Source organism: Myotis myotis, unplaced genomic scaffold (genome assembly GCF_014108235.1).
Source record: "Myotis myotis isolate mMyoMyo1 unplaced genomic scaffold, mMyoMyo1.p scaffold_m19_p_16, whole genome shotgun sequence".
NCBI lineage: Eukaryota > Metazoa > Chordata > Mammalia > Chiroptera > Vespertilionidae > Myotis > Myotis myotis.
Window position 1 is genome coordinate 931,084 of NW_023416320.1, and position 22,224 is coordinate 953,307.

The 22,224-nt window shown below is 64.1% G+C and overlaps 1 protein-coding gene across 4 annotated transcripts in view; it reads left to right on the forward strand.

The window, feature by feature from the left end:
* Positions 1 to 22,224, forward strand: part of AGO2 (argonaute RISC catalytic component 2) — a 44,138-nt gene that overhangs the window by 14,539 nt on the left and 7,375 nt on the right. For 3 of the 4 annotated variants that reach the window (XM_036337595.1, XM_036337596.1, XM_036337594.1), the window contains exons 2-14: positions 6,659 to 6,854; positions 12,400 to 12,520; positions 13,918 to 14,099; positions 14,524 to 14,660; positions 15,193 to 15,327; positions 15,844 to 15,931; positions 16,747 to 16,894; positions 17,374 to 17,493; positions 17,588 to 17,796; positions 18,679 to 18,922; positions 19,022 to 19,155; positions 20,930 to 21,114; positions 21,499 to 21,658. In XM_036337595.1, coding sequence (XP_036193488.1) covers positions 6,659 to 6,854; positions 12,400 to 12,520; positions 13,918 to 14,099; positions 14,524 to 14,660; positions 15,193 to 15,327; positions 15,844 to 15,931; positions 16,747 to 16,894; positions 17,374 to 17,493; positions 17,588 to 17,796; positions 18,679 to 18,922; positions 19,022 to 19,155; positions 20,930 to 21,114; positions 21,499 to 21,658 — 2,059 coding nt within the window. The remainder of the gene's footprint in view (positions 1 to 6,658; positions 6,855 to 12,399; positions 12,521 to 13,917; positions 14,100 to 14,523; positions 14,661 to 15,192; positions 15,328 to 15,843; positions 15,932 to 16,746; positions 16,895 to 17,373; positions 17,494 to 17,587; positions 17,797 to 18,678; positions 18,923 to 19,021; positions 19,156 to 20,929; positions 21,115 to 21,498; positions 21,659 to 22,224) is intronic. The other variant, XM_036337597.1, reaches the window with a different exon arrangement.

Sequence of the window (22,224 nt, forward strand, 5' to 3'; positions counted from 1 at the left end):
TATGTGGGGGGCGGGGCCCTCGTCAGCCCGTGAGGCTCTGGTGGGGGCCCTTTGGGGAGAACGTTTTCCCGCGTCCTTCATGGCGCAGGCAAGGGCCGCGGGGGCCGGACACCCTCGCGCACAGCGCCCCCTGCGCCTGCCGCTGCCGGGGCTCCCCCCCACCCCCCACCCCCGGCTCATCGTGGAGGGAGGATGACGTGTCTCCAGGGTCCGTCCAGGTTCACGGCCGGAGCTGGGCTGGGCTTCTCTGGCTTCTGTGGGCCGGCTCCTCGGCACCAGGGCTGCTGGCTTAGCCCAGTGACAGCGAACCTTCTGAGCTCGGCGTGCCAGCGTTTTGAAAAACCCTAACTTCACTCTGGTGCCGTGTCACATATAGAAATTTTTTGATATTTGCAACCACAGTAAAACAAAGACTTACATTTTTGATATTTATTTTATATATTTAAATGCCATTTAACAAAGAAAAATCAACCAAAAAAATGAGTTCACGTGTCACCTCTGACACGTGTGTCATAGGTTCGCCATCACTGGCCTAGCCCGTGGTCGGCAAACTGCGGCTCGTGAGCCACAGGCGGCTCTTTGGCCCCTTGAGTGTGGCTCTTCCTAAGCCTTAGGAGCACCCTAATTAAGTTAATAACAATGTACCTACCTATATAGTTTAAGTTTAGAAAATTTGGCTCTCAAAAGAAATTTCCATCGTTGTACTGTTGATACTTGGCTCTGTTGACTAATGAGTTTGCCGACCACTGGCCTAGGTGCTTGGCCTGGGCAGCCTGGTCCTGGGACACCTGGTGACCAGGCTTGTGCCCTGGAACCCAGACCACCTGCCCAGGTGAAGGCCACAGTGTGGGGGGAGAGGGAGGGCAACCTGTGCACTCCACCCGCACCTCCAGGTGTGAAGGCACAAGCACAGAGCCCTGGCGAAACCAGTACAGAAGGTGGGGGCTGGAGGGAGGCTGAGCCGTGGGGAGCATGCGAGCCCCACCCCAACGCCCGCCTTCTTGGGGAGGGGTTCCTAGGCAAGTGGCTGCCCGGCTGCCACGCTGGGCCTGCCATGTCTCAGAACCGGGTCTGTGCCGGGCCTCCTGGGTCCACGGGGGAGGGTTAGTGTGTCCGTGTGTCCTGGACCACGGACTGTGCTGTGGGGCCCGGAGTGACTCCCTTGAGGCCGAGACTGGGTTGTGCTTCAGCTGGGCCTGGCCCAGCCCCAGCCCCAGCCCCGCCCTCCCCACCCGTCCCCTCCGCCACACCCCATGCCCACCTGTCGGTGCGGCTCGGCTGATGGGCAGCCTGCTAGGCTCTGTCACTAGCCACCTCCTGGGGGTTCCCCACACCTCCACTTGCTCCCCGCCCCCTAGACCCAGCCGCCCCGTCCACGGTGGGTGAGCCCGAACTGCCCAGCCGCCCTGAGATGAGTTGGATTTGAGCAGAATTCCCGCAGGGCAGTGAGGCCTCTGTTGGCCGTGTCGCCGTGAGGGGGGGCACCGAGGGACCAACTGCGGCCTCCCTGCCCCCACCCGGGGCGCGCCCGCTGGAGACCCTCCGCACACCCCTCATTCTCTTGTCACCTCGCTCTCCTGTCCCTCTGCCAGCTCTTCCCTGGCCTCCCTCCTGTCCCCGGGGGGGGGGGGGGGACAGGGTGCATGGAACCATGGCCCCCAGCCCTGCTCTGCGACCCCTGAAAAGCTGGGCCAACCCTGCCCCGGGTGGGGGGGCTCCTCAGCACCGTGATGGCAAGCGCCCCAGCGTCTGTGAGAAACTCCGAAACTCTTGGGCTGTGACCCACTTACGCACAGGAAGCCGGTGACTCATTCACTACATTTCCCTTTCACTGAGACGCGCCTCTAAAAATGGAATTTGCTTAAAAGCTTCTTTTTTTTAGAGCGAGAGAGCGAGAGGGAGGAAGGGAGAGGGAGAGAGAGTCATCAATGATGAGAGCGAATCATCAATCGGCTGCCTCCTGCACGCCCCCCACTGGGGATCCAGCCTGCAACCTGGGCATGTGCCCTGATCAGGAACCGTGACCTCCTGGTTCGTGGGTCCACGCGCAACCACTGAGCCACACGGGCTGGGCTAAAAGTGGAATTTTTAGACACGTGTGCCGGTGATGGGCAGGCGGGCCAGCCCGCTCGCTGCAGTCCCAGCACTGCTGTGTGCTCAGCTCAGGGACCCAGCCCTCGAGGTCGCTCTGGCCAGGAGGGCCTGAGACAGAGTCATCACTGAAGGCCCTGGAGCTGACAGGCCGCGGGGATGCGCTGGCCGTGGGGATGAGCGGGCCGCGGGGATGAGCTGGCCGCGGGGATGAGCTGGCCGCGGGGCTGCAGGGATGAGCGGGCCGCGGGGATGAGCTGGCCGTGGGGATGAGCGGGCCGCGGGGATGAGCGGGCCGCGGGGATGAGCGGGCCGCGGGGCTGAATGGCCGCGGGGATGAGCGGGCCGCGGGGATGAGCGGGCCGCGGGGATGAGCTGGCCGTGGGGATGAGCGGGCCGCGGGGATGAGCTGGCCGCGGGGCTGAATGGCCGCGGGGATGAGCGGGCTGCGGGGCTGAATGGCCGCGGGGATGAGCTGGCCGTGGGGATGAGCTGGCCGTGGGGCTGAATGGCCGCGGGGATGAGCGGGCTGCGGGGCTGAATGGCCGCGGGGATGAGCGGGCCGCGGGGATGAGCGGGCCGCGGGGATGAGCGGGCCGCGGGGATGAGCGGGCCGAAGCGGGCTGCGGGGCTGAATGGCCGCGGGGATGAGCTGGCCGTGGGGATGAGCGGGCCGCGGGGATGAGCGGGCCTCGGGGATGAGCTGGCCGCGGGGATGAGCTGGCTGCGGGGCTGAATGGCCGCGGGGATGAGCGGGCCGCGGGGATGAGCGGGCCGCGGGGATGAGCGGGCCGCGGGGATGAGCGGGCCACGGGGCTGAATGGCCGCGGGGATGAGCGGGCCACGGGGCTGAATGGCCGCGGGGATGAGCGGGCCGTGGGGATGAGCGGGCCGCGGGGATGAGCGGGCCACGGGGCTGAATGGCCGCGGGGATGAGCTGGCCGTGGGGATGAGCTGGCCGTGGGGCTGAATGGCCGCGGGGATGAGCGGGCCGCGGGGATGAGCGGGCCGCGGGGATGAGCTGGCCGCGGGGATGAGCGGGCCGCGGGGATGAGCTGGCCGTGGGGCTGAATGGCCGCGGGGATGAGCTGGCCGCGGGGATGAGCTGGCCGGGGGGCTGAATGGCCGCGGGGATGAGCTGGCCGAGGGGCTGAATGGCCGCGGGGATGAGCAGGCCGCGGGGATGAGCGGGCCGCGGGGATGAGCTGGCCGCGGGGATGAGCGGGCCGCGGGGATGAGCTGGCCGCGGGGATGAGCTGGCCGCGGGGATGAGCGGGCCGCGGGGATGAGCTGGCCGCGGGGATGAGCTGGCCGCGGGGATGAGCTGGCCGTGGGTCTGAGCTGGCCGCGGGGATGAGCTGGCCGCGGGGATGAGCTGGCCGCGGGGACGAGCTGGCCGCGGGGACGAGCTGGCCGCGGGGCTGCGGGGATGAGCTGGCCGCGGGGATGAGCTGGCCGCGGGATGAGCTGGCCGCGGGGATGAGCTGGCCGCGGGGACGAGCTCCCTCAGCACAGCCGGCCTCACTGGCCAGCGCCCCGCGTTCCCATTCCTCAGGGATTTCCCGTACGCAGAGCAGGACTAAGTTACAGAAACAACAGGAGACCCGCTCGGCGAAACCAGCGCCCCAGTGGGCAGAGGAGGGAGGGGATGTGGGAGGCCTGGGTCCCGGGAGCCCACGCCCCGGGGACGCAGGGAGTCCTCAGTGCAGGGGCGGGGCTTGGGCGGTTCCTGCTGGGCAGGGCCCGCGGGCGGGTGGCGTCTCCTTTCTTCTCTTGCGGTTTTGTCGATCTTGTCAGAGGTGACAGGCACCGGGCTTGTTCGGTGGCCCGTCACCTCGTGGTTGCTGGAACACCGCCCCAGGGGGTGTGGGAGGCCGAGCCCCCCGACAGCCGGGGTCCTTCGCGCCCAGAGTTCCCGCCAACTTCACGGCACATTCCGCCTCTGTGACTTCCCGAGGGTGCGTCTTGAAACCCTCCCGGCGGATGCGCTGGTGTTTTCTGCGGCCACGGCCTCTGGTGCAGACCAGACGGCCTCCTCGCTGCCCCGCCCTGCAGGAGCCATGCTGCGCCCGGGTTGGAGCAAGCGCCCGCTGCAGGGGCCGCGGTGCAGGAGGCAGCCAGGGGCGCGTGCCCACCAGGCCCCTGCTGGTGGGCTCCCCTCGCACCCCCAATGTCTTCCCACCGCTCTCAGGGCTGCCATTCGCAAAGGCTGGAAGGAGGGCCTCGCTGGTGTGGCTCAGTGGATAGAGCGTCGACCTTCGGACTGAAGGGTCGGGTTCAATTCCCGGTCAGAGCACATGCCCGAGTTGTGGGCTCGATCCTAGTAGGGGGCGTGCAGGAGGCAGCCGGTCAATGATTCTCTCTCATCATTGATGTTTCTATCTCCCTCTCCCTTCCTCTCTGAAATCAATAAAAATATATTTTTTAAAAAGCTGGAAGGAGACAAAGCTGGTGGAGTTAGGGATTACTGTGTCGCTGTCGCAGTCTCTGCGTTGCTCTGACAGCGTAGTGCAAGCAGGCTGGACGGTTTTCTTTGTGTCCCAGGGCCAGCCCCGTAGAAGGAACAGGTGTTGGGGACGGAGGAAAAGCAGGCCCCCTGAGGAATGGGCCCGAGGCCTGGCCTGTGTGGGTGTCAGATTTAAGCGAGGTGAGGCCTTCAGGCCTGGCGGGCGGGGCTGGGGGGGTGCCGAGGGCCTGGGTTTGGTGTCACTCTGTCGGCTCCTGGGCACGGTGGGGGCCCTGGCGCAGGGTCATGTGACCTGCTGGGCTTCCGAGAAGTGGACGCACCACAGCCACTTGCTGGCTGGCCCGGGCGCTCCCGGGAGGCGACACGTGAGCACGGAGAGCCGTGCTTTGGCGAGTCCCTGTCCCTGGCGCCCGCCCCGGCACGTACAGCGTGTTGTGCAATCTGTGAGTGTGTCATCTGTGGAGTCGCGGCAGGGAGAGGCCTGAAGGCTTCCAGACGGAGCTGCGTGAGGCCAGTAACCTCGGGCGCCAGCTCGCTTTCCACAGAAAGAAAACAAAATAAATGTGAGGAGCCGGGCTCCGGGCTGCGAGGGGAGGAGAGCGGAGCCGCTCCCGTTGCCGTCCGAGGGCGCGCTCCAGGGGACGCGGGCATAGAAGGCTCTGGATCTTTCTTAATTCAGAGGATTAAGAAACCACAGACATTGGAGTGAAAATTAAAAGTATTCAATTATTGGGGGGAAATTTTCCTAAAATCACAGTTTATCTTTTAAAAATACATCTTTATTGATTTCAGAGAGGAAGGGCAGGAGAGAGAAACATCAATGAAGAGAGAATCGTTGATCGGCTGCCTCCTGCACGCCCCCTACTGGAGATCAAGCCTGCAACCCGGGCCTGTGCCCTTGATCGGAAATCAATGTGCCCTTCAGTCCACAGGCTGGCGCTCTGTCCGCTGAGGCTGAGACCAGGGTTCTAGCGGCTGTGGTGGAATCACTGCCCATTTTAGTGGGGATGGAGCTCCTGCTTCCTTTGGGAGCGCACCCCGTCCAGTCGGCGGTGTGAATAGTGGTGCCGGCCGTCGATGACTCGCCTGTCTCCTTGCCGCCGCTCACAGTGCCCGCCCTCCCGTCTCCCGTGCAGGCGAGGCGACGCCGAGCGGTTTGCGGGCCCTCTGAGCGAGGCGCTGGCTCTGTGGAGACGCTGCCTGTCGGGGTGGGGAGTGGGGGCCGCTGTCTAGACTAGAGGTGCTGAGTCGCGGTTTCCGGGACCAGAGAGACCGTGGCCGTGCAGGTGCCCGTGGGCCCCGCACAGCTGTGAGGGGCCCGGGAGTCACTGGAGGAGCTGGTCAGCGCGTGGCTTGGTGGCCACCGTGGAGGGCAGGCTCCGTGTGACTCACCTCTCCTCGCCGTCTGAGTGTCGGTGTCCTCGCGGGTAAGCGAGGGGGATCGAGGGCCTGCGCTCCTACTGTGTGTCACGTGCTCTCAGACCCTCGGAGATGCTCATGTTCCCACTGGGGAGCCAGGCACCTCAGTTGTGGGGGTAGCACAGGCTGGCACGCCTGCACTGGGCACGCGAGGGAGGGAGGGAGGGAGCCAGCGCTGTGAGGAGCTGATGGGCCCCGTCAGGACCGGGACTGTGGGCAGGGCCTGGGGTCTTGGCCCTGGGGGGTGAGGCCGGGCCAGGTTGTGGGGATTTGCGGGTGCCTAGGTGTCGAGTGGTGCTGGGGAGCCACGGAGGCGCTGGGCAGGTGACTCAGACACGGCCTGGAAGCAGAGAGCACTGGGCGGAGGCGGGTGGGACAGTGATGAGGGTCGTGCAGTGGCCGTGGATGAGGTGGGGAAGGGTCTTGGCAGTGGGCAGACCAGGCTGTGATGGCAGGAGGGGCTGCGGGTGCAGGGCTGTGGGCTGTGAGCGCTCAGCAGGAAAATGCAACATTTCAGGGGTTTGGGCAGAGCCAGGGGAGGACGTGGTGGGGGGGGCACTGGGTGTGGGGTCCGGGGAGGGGGAGGATGGCTCAGCCAGGACCATCCTGCTTCAGGGAGCCGCCCGTTCCCGTTCCCGTTCCCGTTCCGTTCCCGCGTGACGTGACCTCTTTGCCTTGCAGTGCTCGCGCCTCCGGCGCCGCCGCCGCCGCCCATCCAAGGATATGCCTTCAAGCCTCCGCCCAGACCGGACTTCGGGACCTCGGGGAGAACAATCAAGTTACAGGCCAACTTCTTTGAAATGGACATTCCGAAAATCGACATCTATCACTACGAGTTGGATATCAAGCCAGAGAAATGCCCGCGGAGAGTGAACAGGTACCGTGTCCTCCTCAGGACGGGTTGGTCGGTCGGTCGGTCGGTGTGAACTTTGCTGCAGACACAGGTGCTGGTCAGCTCGGTCCAGCGGGGCCTCCCACTTCCTCCCCTGGAAGTTCCTTCCCGTCGCGTGGATGCTGTGGAAAGCGGTTTTGTCTCGCGGTGCAGTGAAGTGCGTGTCCAGACGCTCACAGCTGCCCGCCCCTGCCCGTTGGCCCTGCGCTCTGAGGTCGTGTCCGAGCCGTATCGCCGCGGGCTCGGCCCCTTGTCCGTCCGCTCATGTTTCTAGGTGGACCGGCATCCTTGTGTTAGGAGCTTCTTGTTTTACTGCTCAGGACCGTCTGACGTGAATAGCTCATCATTTCATTTATTTATCTATTTATTGTTCTTTTTTAATCCTCACCTGAGGGTGTTTTTCCATTGATTTTAGAGAGAGGGGGAGAGACAGAGAGACCCGATGTGAGAAAGACATCGATTGTGTGTCTCCTGCACGAGCCCCGACCACAGCCCGGGCCGGGGAGGAACCTGCAACCAGGCACATGCCCCTGACCGGAATGGAACCCGGGACCCCTTGCTGTGCAAGCCGACGCTCTATCCACTGAGCCACACCAGCCTGGGCCGTTGCATCATCTAGTCACTCCCCCTCCTGTTAGAGGCTCGGCCGCCGGGCTTTGCACGAAGCTGCTGTGAACCTGCTTTCGTCGTGTTTGTGACCAGCACGTCCACGTTTCTCTTAGACACATAGCGGGGAGGGGGATTGCGGGCACAGGGCGGGCACGGGGCGGGCACAGGGTGGGTGCGGGTGCAGGTGCGGGTGTGGGTGTGGGAAACGGCCAGTGGGCCCGCTCTGCGCCCTGTCGGCACGCGCTGGCCGGCTGGTCTTCTCCGGCCTTCGGTGCTTGTCTTTGGTTCCGGGGCTGGGGGGCCGTGTGTCTGTGGGCGCAGGTGTGACTGGGCGAGCCGCACAGCGGAGCTGGCCATTTCACCGCCGGCGTCGTTGTGAGCAGAGCTTTCTATGTCTCTGAAGTACAGCAGCAAATTTTGAAAATGGTTTTTACACGGTGGGTTCTCTCTAAGGAGCGTTCGCTTTCCCGGAGGTAACAAAGATACCCTATCTTTATTTGATATTTTTACAAGGATGACAGTGTGACTTGTGCACCTGGGTCTCGGTCCGTCTTGAAATGATGGTTTGCACGGTGTGAGGTGAGGGTCTGTTACACAGCGCTGCTCGGCCTGCCACCTTCAGGGGATCGGTTTACGTTCACGAGCTGCCAGCCCGCTCTGGGAGCTGGCACTGGGTTGCTGTGATCTGTCGTTAAGTTTGGGGGGATTGCCACGGAGTCTTCAGTCCATAAACGCAGCACGTTCTCGACAGGCGGCTGCCGTAGTTTCTCTTCGCAATTATTCATAATGTGCAGCTCGGGGGTCTATTTGTTCTCCAGGATGTTATGTTGTTACTCTAAGTTGTATTTGAACATTTCATTTCTCTAGAAGGGGCGGGAGTGACTGCTAATGAGTCTGGGGTTTCTGGGGTGATGAAGGTGTTCAAAACTGACATGGTGCTGATGGCTACAGAACTCTCTAATCCGCTAAAACCACCAAATTGTATATTTTAAAATATGTTTTTATTGATTCCACAGAGTAAGGGAGAGCGAGGGGGAGAGTGAGATAGAAACATCCACGATGAGAGAACCATGGATCGGCTGCCTCCTGCCTGCCCCCTACTAGGATCGAGCCCACACCCCGGCCTGTGCCCTACCAGGAATCACACCGTGACCTCCTGGCTCCTGGGTTGGCGCTCAGCCCCTGACCCACGCCGGCCGGCAACAGTTTGATTTCTTTACCAGATAGTAGACTATTCCGTTTTTTGTTGTTTTTTTTGTTTGTTTGTTTGTTTGTTTGTTTCATTTCTTTCTGTATTAGTTTTGGTAGTTTGTGTCTTTTAAGGAGTCCGTCATCTCACGTAAGTTGTTGGGGTTATTGGGGGCTTGTTGGTTTGTGTGTGAGAGTCTGGTCAGGACACTCGGTGCTGGTGGAGGGCACGGAGGCAGCACTTCCCGGGCCCTGGTGGTCCGGGCGGTGGGTCTGATTGTGCCGCCAACCACAGCGCGCAGGGAGCACCTTTTATGAAAACAGGTCTGCCTGAGGCTGTGTTATCTGGCCACGGAAGTGGTTGGCGGTGATTAAAGCGAGGTGTCTTGCCCCACCACCACCCCCCCGCTGGGTTTGAAAGTTACCCACTAGAAATTCCCTCGAGTCAGACAGAAAGGAGCAAAGGCGGGCCCTGGGCGGCACCTCTGGCCACCGCCAGCCATGTCCCAGCGTGTCCTGCTGCCCCTGGGTGCCGAGCCTGGGCGTTGCCGCCTGGTTAAGTGTGTGAGCGTCTGGGGTTTTTTATTTTACTACTGGTCCGGTGCACAAAATTCGTGCACATTAAAAGGGAATTAATTAGAGGAAATATTTTAATATTGCTATTTGCCCTTTCTCTATAATAGAAGTGTCAGAGATGAAAAAAAAATTGGTAAAATGTGTATGAAAATCTCCCTCCTGTCAGAGTCTGGGGCGCACCGCGGGACGCAGAGTCAAGTCGCCACCCACCCACACGCACCTTGAAATGGTGCAAGACCCAGACCCGGCCGGCCCCACCCCCGTCAAGCCCCGCAGAGCGGGGGGCACGGCCTCAGGTCCCCCGGCCAGGGCGGGGGGCGCGGCCTCAGGTCCCCCGGCCGGGGCAGGGGGCACAGCCTCAGGTCCCCCAGCCAGGGTGGGGGGCGCGGCCTCAGGTCCCCCGGCCGGGGCGGGGGGCGCGGCCTCAGGTCCCCCGGCCGGGGCGGGGGGCGCGGCCTCAGGTCCCCCGGCCGGGGCGGGGGGCGCGGCCTCAGGTCCCCCAGCCCTGGCACGAGGGCGTGACGACCATTGTGTATTCGCTCTTTATTATACAGGATTGATTGTGGTGTGGTTTGGCTAAGGCCCTGCCGCAATTACAGTCAAAGTAGTCCAGGAAAATGTGGGCGTGTTGGTGCTGACACCGACTGGGCGGCTCCTGCCACCTTGAGGGAACCCCCTCCTGGGATGGGCACTGGCCCGGGTGAGTGGTGGGGAGGAGGGGCCAGACCGGCGGCAGCGGGGCTGCAGGTCAGCACAGGCCGAGGAAGGCTGAGGCTGGAATGTGAGGCCGTGATGAGGACTGGATTCAGGCTGGGCTGTCCCCTGGGGTGCTGCTGCCAGGCCAGCTCCAGACACCCCGACCCTCCCCTTCCACACTGTGCTCCCTACGGGGCAGTGTGCCCTGGAGACACTGGGTAGAGTCCCCCAGAGGCTGCGCCAAGGCCAAGAGAATGGTGCCACCATCGGGGGGCGGCGTGTCCCCCATCGGGGTGCTGGCTGTAATGGTCGAGCAGAGTCCCCTTGGCACAGCTGTTCCCTCAGCCCGGGGAGCTGCCTGCTGGACCTGGGCGTTCCCGGTGCCTCCTGCCCGCAGCCGGGTGAGGGGCAGCAGGCATGGAGCAGACCTTGTGTCAGGTGCACGGGCTCCAGTTCGTTGCTTTGCCTCAGCTCTTCTCGCTCCTGCTGCTTCTGACGTAAATGAAACGTGCGCGAGGCCACGGTCCTCTGGGCTCTCGATTCCGCCCGAGGTCTCCTTCGGGCCCACCCAGCAGCCGCTGTCGTCTCTGACCTGTAGCCGGTCGCGTCCTCGTCGGTGGTTTTTTGCCTATTTCTCCCAGGCAGCGGCCTGCCTTTTCTTTTCACAAGTGAAGGTGTCTTAAGAGAAAGACGTTTGATTTTTCTATCGTCCGGTTAATCTTTTCTTTCACAGTTGAGACTGTTTTATGTGCTGAGACATCTTGTCTGCCCAGCTTCTTACAGATTTTTCTCTTTTGCTTCCCTCCAGAAGGTCTATAGCTGGCTGTTACTTAAGTCTGTAATTTGTTACACATAATTACGTTCATCCTTTAAACCCGACCTTTCAATCCTGGCGTCTGCCCAACCTTGACACGTTGTATTATTGTTGACTTGTTGCTGGATTCCTTTTGTTACTGCTTTGTTTCTGCGTCTGTGTTTATCAGTGAGATTGGCCCATGATCACCTTGTCGGGCGTTGAGATAAAAGCTGCGCTAGCCTTGCCCGGCCGGCGTGGCTCAGTGATTGAGTACCGACCTATGGACCAGGAGGTCGTGGTCCGATTCCCGGTCAGGGCACATGCCCAGGTTGCAGGCTCGATCCCTAGTGGGGCATGCAGGAGGCGGCCGATAAATGATTCTCTCTCCTCATTGATGTTTCTCTCCCTCCCCCTCCCCCACCCCCCCTCCCTCTCCCCCTCCCCCTCCCTCTTCCCCTCTGGAATCAATAAAAATACATTTTAAAACAATGAAAGCTTTGCCAGCCTCAGAGAATGGTTGGGCGGCGCCCTCTCCATCCTGCTCACGGTCACGTTCTCCATGTGGGTGGAGCTCCCAGCGGAGCCACCTGACCTTGAGGCGATGGACGCCTTGGCCATGAAGATGGGCCTTGAGGCTTGGGGAGCCGTGGCTGGAGAGGCGCGGTGGCCAGTGGCACACGGAGGCGCAGGGGCGTTGCGCGGAGGCCCTCGCTTTGCGCTGCCCGGGCTGTGATCTCCCAGGTGGTGTCGGAGGCCGGAGGCCTGGTGCGTTCTCGGTGGCGCCATCAGAGGAGATGCATGGAGAGGCTCCGTCTGCCCCGGGGACTCCTGGGCACAGGGTGTCCGGGCCGGACTGCGGGGTCCCTGTGATTGCGCCGTGCAAGGTCGGCGGGCAGAGCTGGGCAGGCCGGCTGTCCGTGCTTTCTGGGGACGGAGGGGTGCCTTTGATTCTTGCTTCCTGACGGGGCAGGGCTGCCCGAGAGAAGCCTGCGCAGAGCTGGGCTCAGGCCCCAGCGTGGGGAAGTTTTAGGTCCCTCCCTCCCCCCCCCCCGCCCCGCCCCGCCCTCTGTCCTGCTCTCAGGATTGTCTCCCCTTTGCCACATCCCCCTGCCGGCCACTCGCTATCCGTCCTTCACATGTCTGCCTGGAGGGCCGCAGGGCCAGGCCAGGGTCACGGTCATCCCGCCTGTACTTTGCTAGGCACTGAGTGTGCGCGCGTCCCGTGGTCGTGAGTTGAATTTCGGTGCCGCGACCGGCCCTGAGCTGCCGGCAGACGTGCCAGCGTGGCCCTGCTCCTCCTGCCCCCGCCGGTCGGCGCCTCTGCGGGGTGTGGCTCTCACGTGGCCCATGGTGCCCGGGGGCACTTGGCGGAGCAGCTCCTGTGAACCGGGGCCAGCTGCTGTGAGGCCCCAGGACAGACAGCACCCACGTCGGGTATCAGCGGACACCTGCGGGTGGTGCCTGGGCCGCTGGTCAGGCTGACTCGGGGTCTGAGGGAAATTCAGGGTCCTTGTCCCGGAGCCCGACCGAGAGGCCGCACCGGGATAGGGCCGGGCACTCCTTCGGGGCCGGGCCTCACGTTCCTGACGAGCCGAGGCCGGGAGGGTGTGGCGCCTGGGCCTCTTGTCCGCTCTTAACATTTTGCTCGCGTCTGTCCTGTGGCAGGGAAATAGTGGAGCACATGGTCCAGCACTTTAAAACTCAGATCTTCGGGGATCGGAAGCCAGTGTTCGACGGGAGGAAGAACCTCTACACAGCGATGCCCCTTCCGATCGGGCGGGAGAAGGTGAGTCCCGGGCGGGGCCTGGGCCCTGCGTGTGGCTGGCTGTGCGGGACCATCCCGCGGGGGAGCGCGCTGGCCTGTCCGGACGCCGCCCGGTGCCCTGGGAGACAGGAATTGAGAAGGTCTTGAAACCACTGGGCTTTCCCATGTGAGACAGGCCCACGGGGCAGGTGCTGCCAGGTGTGCAGACAGGAGCCCGGTGGCCCCTGGGGTGGTGACGCCTGAGGAGAGGTGCCCGCACGGCTGTAGGCATGTGTGTGTGTGTGTCCGTGGCAATAAAACAAGGCTGACTTTTGCCTGTAGCCAGTGGTTCACCTGGAGTGACCGACACGGGGAGGCCTGCGTGCTCGAAGCCGCCCTCTCTTCCCGTCTGTGTCCTGCTCCGGGGCGAGTGGCTGTTTAAAAAATGGTGAAGTTCCCGCCTCGAAGGTGTCCCTGCGGGGCGGTTGAGCGCGGAGGCCTCGCCTGCTGCCCTGCCTGCTGCCCGCTGTCCGTGCGCCCGGCAGGCTCGCGGTGTTTGCTGTGCGTTTAGTCATCACCCTAAGGAGACAGAGCTCCTGTGCCCGTGGGCAGCTCCGGCTGCGGCTGCGGCTGCGGCTGCGGCTCCGGCTCCGGCTCCGGCGGGGGCTGTGCCGATAAGAGCAGAGGCGTTGGGCCAGGCGCCTCGTGATAAGGCTCCGTGCTGAAGGCTGGTGGCTCAGATAGCACGGGCACCCCTGGCACGGGGCGATGGCCCGGTGTCCCCCCGGGGGTGCCCGGACCCTGCCCGCCAGCGCGGGAGGCGCCCTGCAAACCAGCGAGCGGAGCGTTGGAGACTCATTGATGAGAGCTTTGCGTTTGACTTGACACTTGTTTTTGGTTAAAGTGTGAGAAGGAAAGCCACACCGAGCCCATTCAGACTCGTCTGCGTGTGTATCGCTGCGCCAGGGGCTCAGGAGCACTTTCCTTCGGGGGGTCCCCACTTTCCTTCGGGGGGGAGTCCCCATGCTGTTCGAATGTGAAACGTGCCCCCATAGAAGTTGGCAGCACAGCTCGGGGTAAAATAGGTCGGGTTCCTCTTTTAAGAAATATATATATTTATATTGGTTTCAGGGAGGAAGGGAGAGGGAGAGAGAAGCATCAGTGGTTCCTAGGTCGATGCTCAACCACTGAGCTGGGCGGGCAGGTCGGATTCCACGCCCACCCGTCCGTCTGGGAAGGGTTTCTCTTCGTGACTCGGTCCCTGCAGAGCTCGCTGCCGGTTCTTTCCGTTGGGACAGAACTCCCAGGGCCCCCGCAGGCCGCCCTGCCTCTTCCGGGGACGCGCTCCTCAGAGGAGCTGACCCGACCCCCAGCTGAGCGTGACCCCCTCTGACGTGGGGCGGAGGCCCGCGTGGATGACCTGCGCTCTGGGCCCCCAGGTGGAGCTGGAGGTCACGCTGCCGGGCGAAGGGAAGGACCGCATCTTCAAGGTGTCCATCAAGTGGGTGTCCTGCGTGAGCTTGCAGGCGTTACACGATGCACTTTCGGGGCGGCTGCCCAGCGTCCCCTTCGAGACGATCCAGGCCCTCGACGTGGTCATGAGGCACCTGCCGTCCATGAGGTGAGGCCCGCCGCGGTGGGGCGCGGGGAGCTGGCCCGGTCCCCTGGGACGGTCGTGTGCATTTGCGTCGTGCGAGCCCAGCAGTGCTAACGGGGGGACATTTTTAATGCGAAAGAGATTCCCGGGAATTCCCAGCCCAGCAGGGCCCCCTCCCCGCGTGGGGCGCAGCTGCGGCTTCCACTCCGCGGGGCCTGAGCGCTGCCGTTCCACCGTCTCCCTGTGGCCTCCACACTTGGGACTTGTCGGGGGCCTAGTGCCCACACTCCGCAGGACGGAGCGGCCCCGGGGGAGCCTGTCGGGGCTCAGGGCCCGGGCGCGATGAGACTTCTGCTTCATTCTGTGGTCACGTCCCCACCAGTCGCCGCCTGAACTCGCTGGGCGGGAGGTGGCGCAGCTGCGAGCTCAGCCGGGTCTCTGGTTGCAGGTACACGCCCGTGGGCCGCTCCTTCTTCACGGCCTCCGAGGGCTGCTCCAACCCCCTGGGCGGCGGCCGGGAAGTGTGGTTCGGCTTCCATCAGTCTGTCCGCCCTTCTCTTTGGAAAATGATGCTAAATATTGATGGTGAGCAGGGCTCGTTTTCACTGTGGGGCTGGGTGGGGCTTGCTGGGGGCCGCGACCTCGAAGGGCCCCTGTGGCCGGCCAGCTCCCAACGGCCACTGCCGAGCCCGAGCTGCTGTGTCTCCGGCCTGTGTCCCCTGCCTGGCGGTCGGGCGTGGTCCTCGCGGAGGAGCCACCCACAGGGCCCGCATCTAACAAGGTCCCAGAGGCCGCGGCCGCGGCCACAGGGCAGGATGGGGTTTTCGGGGGGACTGGGTGGACCCCCCACTGCCTGTCCCCTTGTCTCCCGGAGGTTCTCAGGCTGTGCCCAGGGCTGTCATCTCAGAGAGCCCTGCCTCGGAGGGTCGGGAATCCAGCCTTCATGGGCGTGATGTTGGGGTGTCGGTCTCCGAGGGGGACGGTCGCCTCCAGCAGCCCGAGGCGTGAACCGCCGGCTCTGCCCGTCTCCAAGGCCCGAGGGTGGGCTTTGCGGTCAGTGAGGGGGCGCAGGGCGACCCGGTCACGCCCCTGCCTGTGTCTCTTTTCCCGCCTCCAGTCTCGGCAACGGCGTTCTATAAGGCACAGCCAGTCATCGAGTTTGTTTGTGAAGTTCTGGATTTTAAAAGTATTGAAGAACAACAGAAACCTCTGACAGATTCCCAAAGGGTCAAGTTTACCAAAGAAATCAAAGGTGGGTGCCCGCCTGGGTCCGAGGGGCGGGGGCGGGGGCACCCCCAGGCGAGCGAGCCCACTTCTCCGCGGGGGGGGGGGGGGGGGGCCCTCCCTGCCTCGACGCCTGTGGGCGAGGGCGACCACCAGCTTCCCCCCCCCCCCCCCCCCCGAGGTCAGGCCCAGCGGCCGCGTGGCTGTGCTCAGTGTCCTGCGGCCCCGCAGGTGCGGGCGCCCTGGTTCTGGGGGTCACCTCGCAGCCCCGCGCTGTCGCGCTCCCTCTGCCCGGGGCTCCTGGAGCAGCGACTGGGGCCCAGGGACCCGGCTCGGCCGTCGGCGCCGGCACTTCGCTGAGGCTGCTCCGAGGGCCCCGCGGCGCTGCTGCTGAAAGGAGCCAAGGAGGCCCGGGGGCCCAGGCTGAGCCCGCGCCCCCCTCTTCTGCCGTGGCCTCGGCGGAGCCGGGGTGGAGGCAGCCCTGGGTGAGCCCGGGCCCGGCTGCCCGGCTGCCCGAGGCTGAGGCGCTGCTCTGTGCCGCCAGGTCTGAAGGTGGAGATCACACACTGTGGGCAGATGAAGAGGAAGTACCGCGTCTGCAACGTGACCCGGCGGCCGGCCAGCAACCAAACGTAACCGCTCCCCCAGCCGTGGCCCTCCCGCCAGGCAGGGGCCCTGGGGGGCAGTGGCTCCGGGAAAAAGGATCCAGTCGGTTTTGAAATTAGCCCAGGGTTCCCAAACCTCACAGTGGAAGGAACCTGGGGGCTCCCGCCAGCCTCCCCACCGTGTAGAGCAGGGGCCCCTCCTCCCGAGCTCGGGGCTGAGCATGCTGGGAGCAGCGGGCTGCTCTCCCTCCCCCGGTTCCTGGGCGTGGCCCCGTCTTAGCTGTGAGTGGCCCTGGCTTCACTTACCAGCCGGATCCAGGGCCCTGGAGTGACTGCCAGGCCGCAGGGTGGGCACCGTCCTGGGGAGAAGCAGGAGGTGCGCCCCCCCTCCTCCACAGGGTCTCCTGGCCCAGAGGGTGTGGGGCACTGGTCCCGCACCGGCCACCCACACGGTGGCGAGGGTGCCCGCGCAGACCCGGGAGCTGCAGGCCCGGCTGGCACCTGGAGCTCGCGGCCATGGACCAGTTTCAGAGCCAGAGTGTGGGGCGCAGTCGGCTGGGCTTCGGCTGCCGATTCCCCGCGTCCCTGTGGCCGCGTGTGCCGGTGGCATCCTGCATACAGGCTCACAGGCGTTTTTATTTCCCAGCTGCGGGGAGCGTGGCAGGGCAGGGCCTGGGACGGTCCAGGTGACCCAGGGGTGGGTGTGTTGTTGGCCCCTGGGCGGGGCCTTGGCTGTGTGCCCCAAGCATCGCCCTGAGGGGCGCAGCCCCAGGCTGGCGGGCGCGGGGGGCCTCCTCCGCCTCTGCCGCCGCCATCCCCACGGGCTCCTCTTTGTCCCCTAGGTTCCCGCTGCAGCAGGAGAGCGGGCAGACGGTGGAGTGCACGGTGGCCCAGTACTTTAAGGACCGGCACAAGCTGGTGCTGCGCTACCCCCACCTCCCATGTTTACAAGTCGGGCAGGAGCAGAAACACACCTACCTTCCTCTCGAGGCAAGCCCCTCCCCCCCGCCCGTCCCCTGCGGGTCCTCGCCACGCCTCGCGTGGAAGATGAGAGCTGGCGCCTCGTACCGGCAGGTCCCTGGCGAGGGGCGAACGTGCTCTGAGAATGAACTTTCTCACTGGTTGTTTGAAAATGCCCTGCCTGGGAAGAGGGCCCGCGGGGCGCCCGGTCCTGGCGCTTTTCTGTCGGTGGTTCACACTCTCGGTCCTTGTGTACCGCCGCGCGCCCCCCCCCGCCCCCACCCCCCCCCATCGAAGGCCGTGGCTCAGCTTACCCACCGTGGCCCGGAGGTGGACTTCCGTGGCGGGCAGCTGTTTCCCTGTGAGGACGGAGGCCACAGCCCGGCGCCTGGACAGCCACCCACAGGGTGGTGCCTTGTCACCAGCGGGGTTTAGTCCTGCTGTCAGCCCTGCCCCCCGTGTCCCGGGCCCCCCAGCCCTGCGCTGACGCCGCGTCTGCACCTCTGTAGGTCTGTAACATCGTGGCAGGACAGAGATGTATAAAGAAGTTGACTGACAATCAGACCTCAACCATGATCAGAGCGACGGCCAGGTCGGCGCCCGATCGGCAAGAGGAGATTAGCAAGCTGGTGAGTGTCCCGTCCTGGGGGCGGCCGGGTGGGGACAGACACGGCTCTGGGAGCAGCCGACACCCCTGACTCTGCCTGTTCTCCCCTTTCCAAGATGAGGAGTGCGAGTTTCAACACTGACCCCTACGTCCGGGAATTTGGAATCATGGTCAAAGATGAGATGACTGACGTGACCGGCCGGGTCCTGCAGCCGCCCTCCATCCTCTACGGGGGCCGGGTACGTGCGCGGGGCGGGGCCCGGGGTGTCCACACACGGACCACGGGTGTCCCCCATCAGGTGCCGGCCCAAGTCCAGGCAGAGAAGTGAGTGAGGGCTGCACGGGAGCCGGTTTCCTTGGCTCTTCTTGAAGTTTTTCGGAGTCAGCCTCTATCTCCCGAGGGTGACTGGTGTCCATGGAGAGTGGCAGCCCTGCCCTGGGCTGCGGGCGCTCTCGGCGACGAGCTGCTTTCCAGGCCTCGCTGCTTCCCGCTGCCCTGGTGCCGGGGGCAGGGGGGCGGGGGCTGCAGGCGCAGCAGTCGGTCACCTGGGCGTCTCTTTGGGTTTGCCCCCTGACCCCCAGCTTTTATCAGCACGTAAGCAGAGGCGTCCTGGCCACCGAGCCTTCGGGGCTCATGCGTGGGTCCCCTCCCTCCTCGTGGCTGGTCCCTTCGGGTGCACAGCCTGGGGGGCGGGCTCCGCGGGGAGCGGGAGCTTGGAGGGCATGTTTGCTCCTAGTGAGTCCCCCGCCAGCAAGGGGTAGTTTTGTTTGTAGGGTATTTTTCTTTCGTATTTTTTGTTTTAGAGCTCAGAAGGCAGCAAGGAAATTGTAGGGAAAAGTCTCTTTTTCTCAGCTCGGTCGCCCCCAGGAAGCCACTGGTGTTTCTCCTCTGCGAGCCGCCCAGGGGTGGGCACAGGGTTTTCACCCTTCTTGTGCAGAAGGCATGTTATTCTGTTATTTTCATTGATTTCAGAGGAAGGAAGAGGGAGAAACATCAATGAGGAGAGAGAACCATTGATCGGCTGCCTCCCGCACGCCCCACACTGAGGGGATCGAGCCCTCAACCCGGGCATGTGCCCCGACTGGGAATCCAGCCGTGACCTCCTGGTTCCTAGGTCGACACTGAGCCACACCGGCCGGGCTGCAGACGGCGTATTAAATGCACTTCTGCACCTTGCTTTATTTTTTACTTAGTAATTTCTCTTAGAGCCCGTAGAAGTCTTGGAGATCGTTGTGTGTATATATGTGACGTGAGTTGCATAGTGTCCCTGTCTACTCACCGTCCGTCCATTCACCTCTTCACGCCTTCATCTACCCGCCCGTCCGTCCATTCACCCACCACCCGTCCATCCACTCAGCCACCCTCCATCCCCCTCTGTCCGTCCCTCCGTCCTGTCCCCCCGCCCGCTCCCCGCAGCCGCCTGGACCCCTGCAGTGCTGGGCAGCTCAAGGTGCGCGACACAGAGATTCCGTTCTGAGCCGCAGGAGCCACTGTCTGGTCGGGGACTGTGTTCCCATTGTTCCCGCTCTGACCGTCTCGCCATTTGCAGAATAAAGCGGTCGCCACGCCGGTGCAGGGCGTCTGGGACATGAGGAACAAGCAATTTCACACGGGCATCGAGATCAAGGTGTGGGCCATCGCCTGCTTCGCGCCCCAGCGCCAGTGCACCGAGGTCCACCTCAAGTAAGGCGCCAGCAGCCGTGCGGGCTCGGGCGGGAGCCACGGGGTGGGCGGCCTCTCCCGGCCTCAGAGCCGCAGCCGCGCAGGGACAGGCCGTGCAGGGACAGGCCGTGCGGTGTGGGCCCCTCCCCACAGCTGCTCGGAGCCGTCTGAGCAGAGGGAACGGCAGCACAGATGAGACGAGAGAACAGCAAACGGGAGTGAGTGTAAAAAAGGAGGCGAGAGCCCCAACCGGTTTGGCTCAGCGGTTAGAGCGTCGGCCTGCGGACTGAAGGGTCCCAGGTTCGATTCCGGTCAAGGGCATGTACCTTAGTTGCAGGCACATCCCCAGTAGGGAGTGTGCGGGAGGCAGCTGATCGATGTTTCTCTCTCATCGATGTTTCTCTCTATCCCTCTCCCTTCCTCTCTGTAAAAAATCAATAAAATACATTTTTTTTAAAAAAAGGAGGCGAGAGCCCTAACCGGTTTGGCTCAGCGGATAGAGTGTCAGCCTGCGGACTGAAGGGTCCTGGGTTCGATTCCAGTCAAGGGCATGTACCTTGGTTGCAGGCACATCCCCGGTGGAGGGTGTGCAGGAGGCAGCTGATCGATGTTTCTCTCTCATCGATGTTTCTGACTCTCTATCCCTCTCCCTTCCTCTCTGTAAAAAATCAATAAAATATATTTTTTAAAAAAAAAAAAAGGGGAGGCAAGAGAGAGAAGCGGACTCAGTGAACATTAGCGACATAGTCCGTGCGGAGGGAGACGGAGAAAATGAAGCCAGAAGGAGGCCGGGATGGTCAGAGGGGCCTTATTCCCTGGAAGGGGCGGAATGGAGGTCGTCTGGGCAGCTGTCCTGGGCAGGGAGTGTGCCCGACAGCCCCGCCAGGGATCGCCCCTCCAGGGAGCTGGGCAGCGCCGGGAGCCGCAGCGTCCCGCATGGCGGAGCCGCCTCCTCCCTCGGGTGGAAGCGGGAGCGACAAGACCAAGGCCGGGGAGTGTAGCCAAGAACATTTCTGCAGAGGGAGCTGCCGTGGGGGGAGGGGCTGTGGGGGCGGCTGCTGTCGGCCCCCACGCCCAGGGCCAGCTGGCCGCCCGAGAGCCTTCAGAGTCGAGCTGGGGCCCACGTCTGGGCCGGGCCGTCCCCGGGGTCTGTCCTGGCCCCTTCCTTCCGCTTTGCCTGGAGCCAGGTGGCCCCGCGGTCAGTGCACGTGGACGCTAAATGCAGTCACTAATGTGTTTCTTTGTCAACACCGACCGGCTGGGCTGGGTCCGTGTCCTCAGCCTCTGTCGAAGGCGCCGTTGTTTTTGCTCCGGAGCTTAGAATAGAGCCCGCGTGCGTGCCCGCCGCGGCGCCTCGGCCCGCTGGCCGCAGCCGCAGGTGTGACTCTAGCTTCGCCGTCCTGCCTTTTCCACGATGATGTCATCCACGTCTCCCCGCTGTGCACACGAGGGCAACGGCCCCTCCCACAGTGGTGGGCATTCACGGCCTGAGCGGGCGGGTGTGTCCCATGGAAGCGGGGCCGTGAGCACGGCACCTCGTCACTCTGCACGGGGCCACGGCCAGGGCGGGGGCCAGGGTGGGGCCTGCTGGGAGTCTTCCGGTTTATTGGAGCCGAAGAGCTGGGGTGACTCCTCAGCGGCCTGTGGGTGCTTAGCACTGCACCCTTTTCCACGCGGGAACGCGCGGGCCAGCTCTGTCCAGGGCGGCGGCTCCGACCCCGACCTCCGGCACGGGTTGGGTTGGGTCTGGACTCCAGCACGCGGGGTTCCTGGCCTGATGTGCCCCCCCCTCCAGGTCCTTCACGGAGCAGCTCAGAAAGATCTCCAGGGACGCGGGGATGCCGATCCAGGGCCAGCCGTGCTTCTGCAAGTACGCCCAGGGCGCCGACAGCGTGGAGCCGATGTTCCGGCACCTGAAGAACACGTACACGGGCCTGCAGCTGGTGGTGGTCATCCTGCCGGGCAAGACCCCCGTCTACGGTAGGCAGGCGGCTGGCGGGAGCGGCGCTGCTTCCCCAGGGAGCCGGGCGGTGGGGGGTGTGGGCCCGGTCCGCTCTGTGAGCTCAGCCTGGTGTTAGCTGAGGATGCACAGGATTCCGGGACTCGAGTCCTGGGTGCTGTGGGGGAAGATGACATTCCGCCCCAGGAATGCCAGCCCCTGGCTTCCAGCTGGGCTCTGCCCATCCCTCCTGCCCGAGGAGTGAGGGCGGTGCTGGAGCCAGAACTTGAACCCAGAGGCTCTGATTTCCCTGCGCCTGCCTGGCCCCTGCCTCCCAGGCGCAGGGTGGGCGGGCGGGCGGGCGAGGCGAGAGCTCAGGGAGGTGCCAGGAGAGCGGCCTGAGCGCCCCGTCCCCTCTGCCGCAGCCGAGGTGAAGCGTGTGGGGGACACGGTGCTGGGGATGGCCACCCAGTGCGTGCAGATGAAGAACGTGCAGCGGACCACGCCGCAGACGCTGTCCAACCTCTGCCTGAAGATCAACGTCAAGCTGGGGGGCGTGAACAACATCCTGCTGCCTCAGGGCAGGTGAGGCCCCGGGCGGGGGCAGCGGGGTGGGGGCGCTGCACGCACGCGTGTTGCTGTCACTGACAGACGCTGCAGCTGGGGTCTGTAACTGGCTCAGTGCGTGGGCTAAAGGAGGGCCTGTGAGTGCAGGTGGCGAGCTCAGGGGGCGCGTCTGTGTGCGTTGAGTGGCTCTGTGTGCCAGGACTGGGCCACAGCAGTGAGCGCAGGGACAGAGACGGCTCAGGAGGCCGAGGCCAGCACTGAGGGCGCAGCTCTGGGCGCCTGGGAGCAGAGCATTCCTGACGGACAGGCAGGGCTGCGCCCGTAGGAGGGGACAGAGGGGGCGCCCTTGGGCAGGATGCTGCAGTTGGAGGTTCGAGAGTGAATGGGGTCTGTCCGACCTTGTTCCCAAAGCACAGTCGGCTCCTGCCTTATCCCCGGAGGAGGGAGTGGGGTGGGGAGGGTCACTCAGAGACCTGTTGGGTTTGATGAGAGGAGAGGAGATTCCGGGATGAGTCCAAGGTCCCGGGCCGTGGAGAGAGAAGGCAGCATTGGTGGTGAGGAAGCCTGGAGGGTCCCCTGGGGGG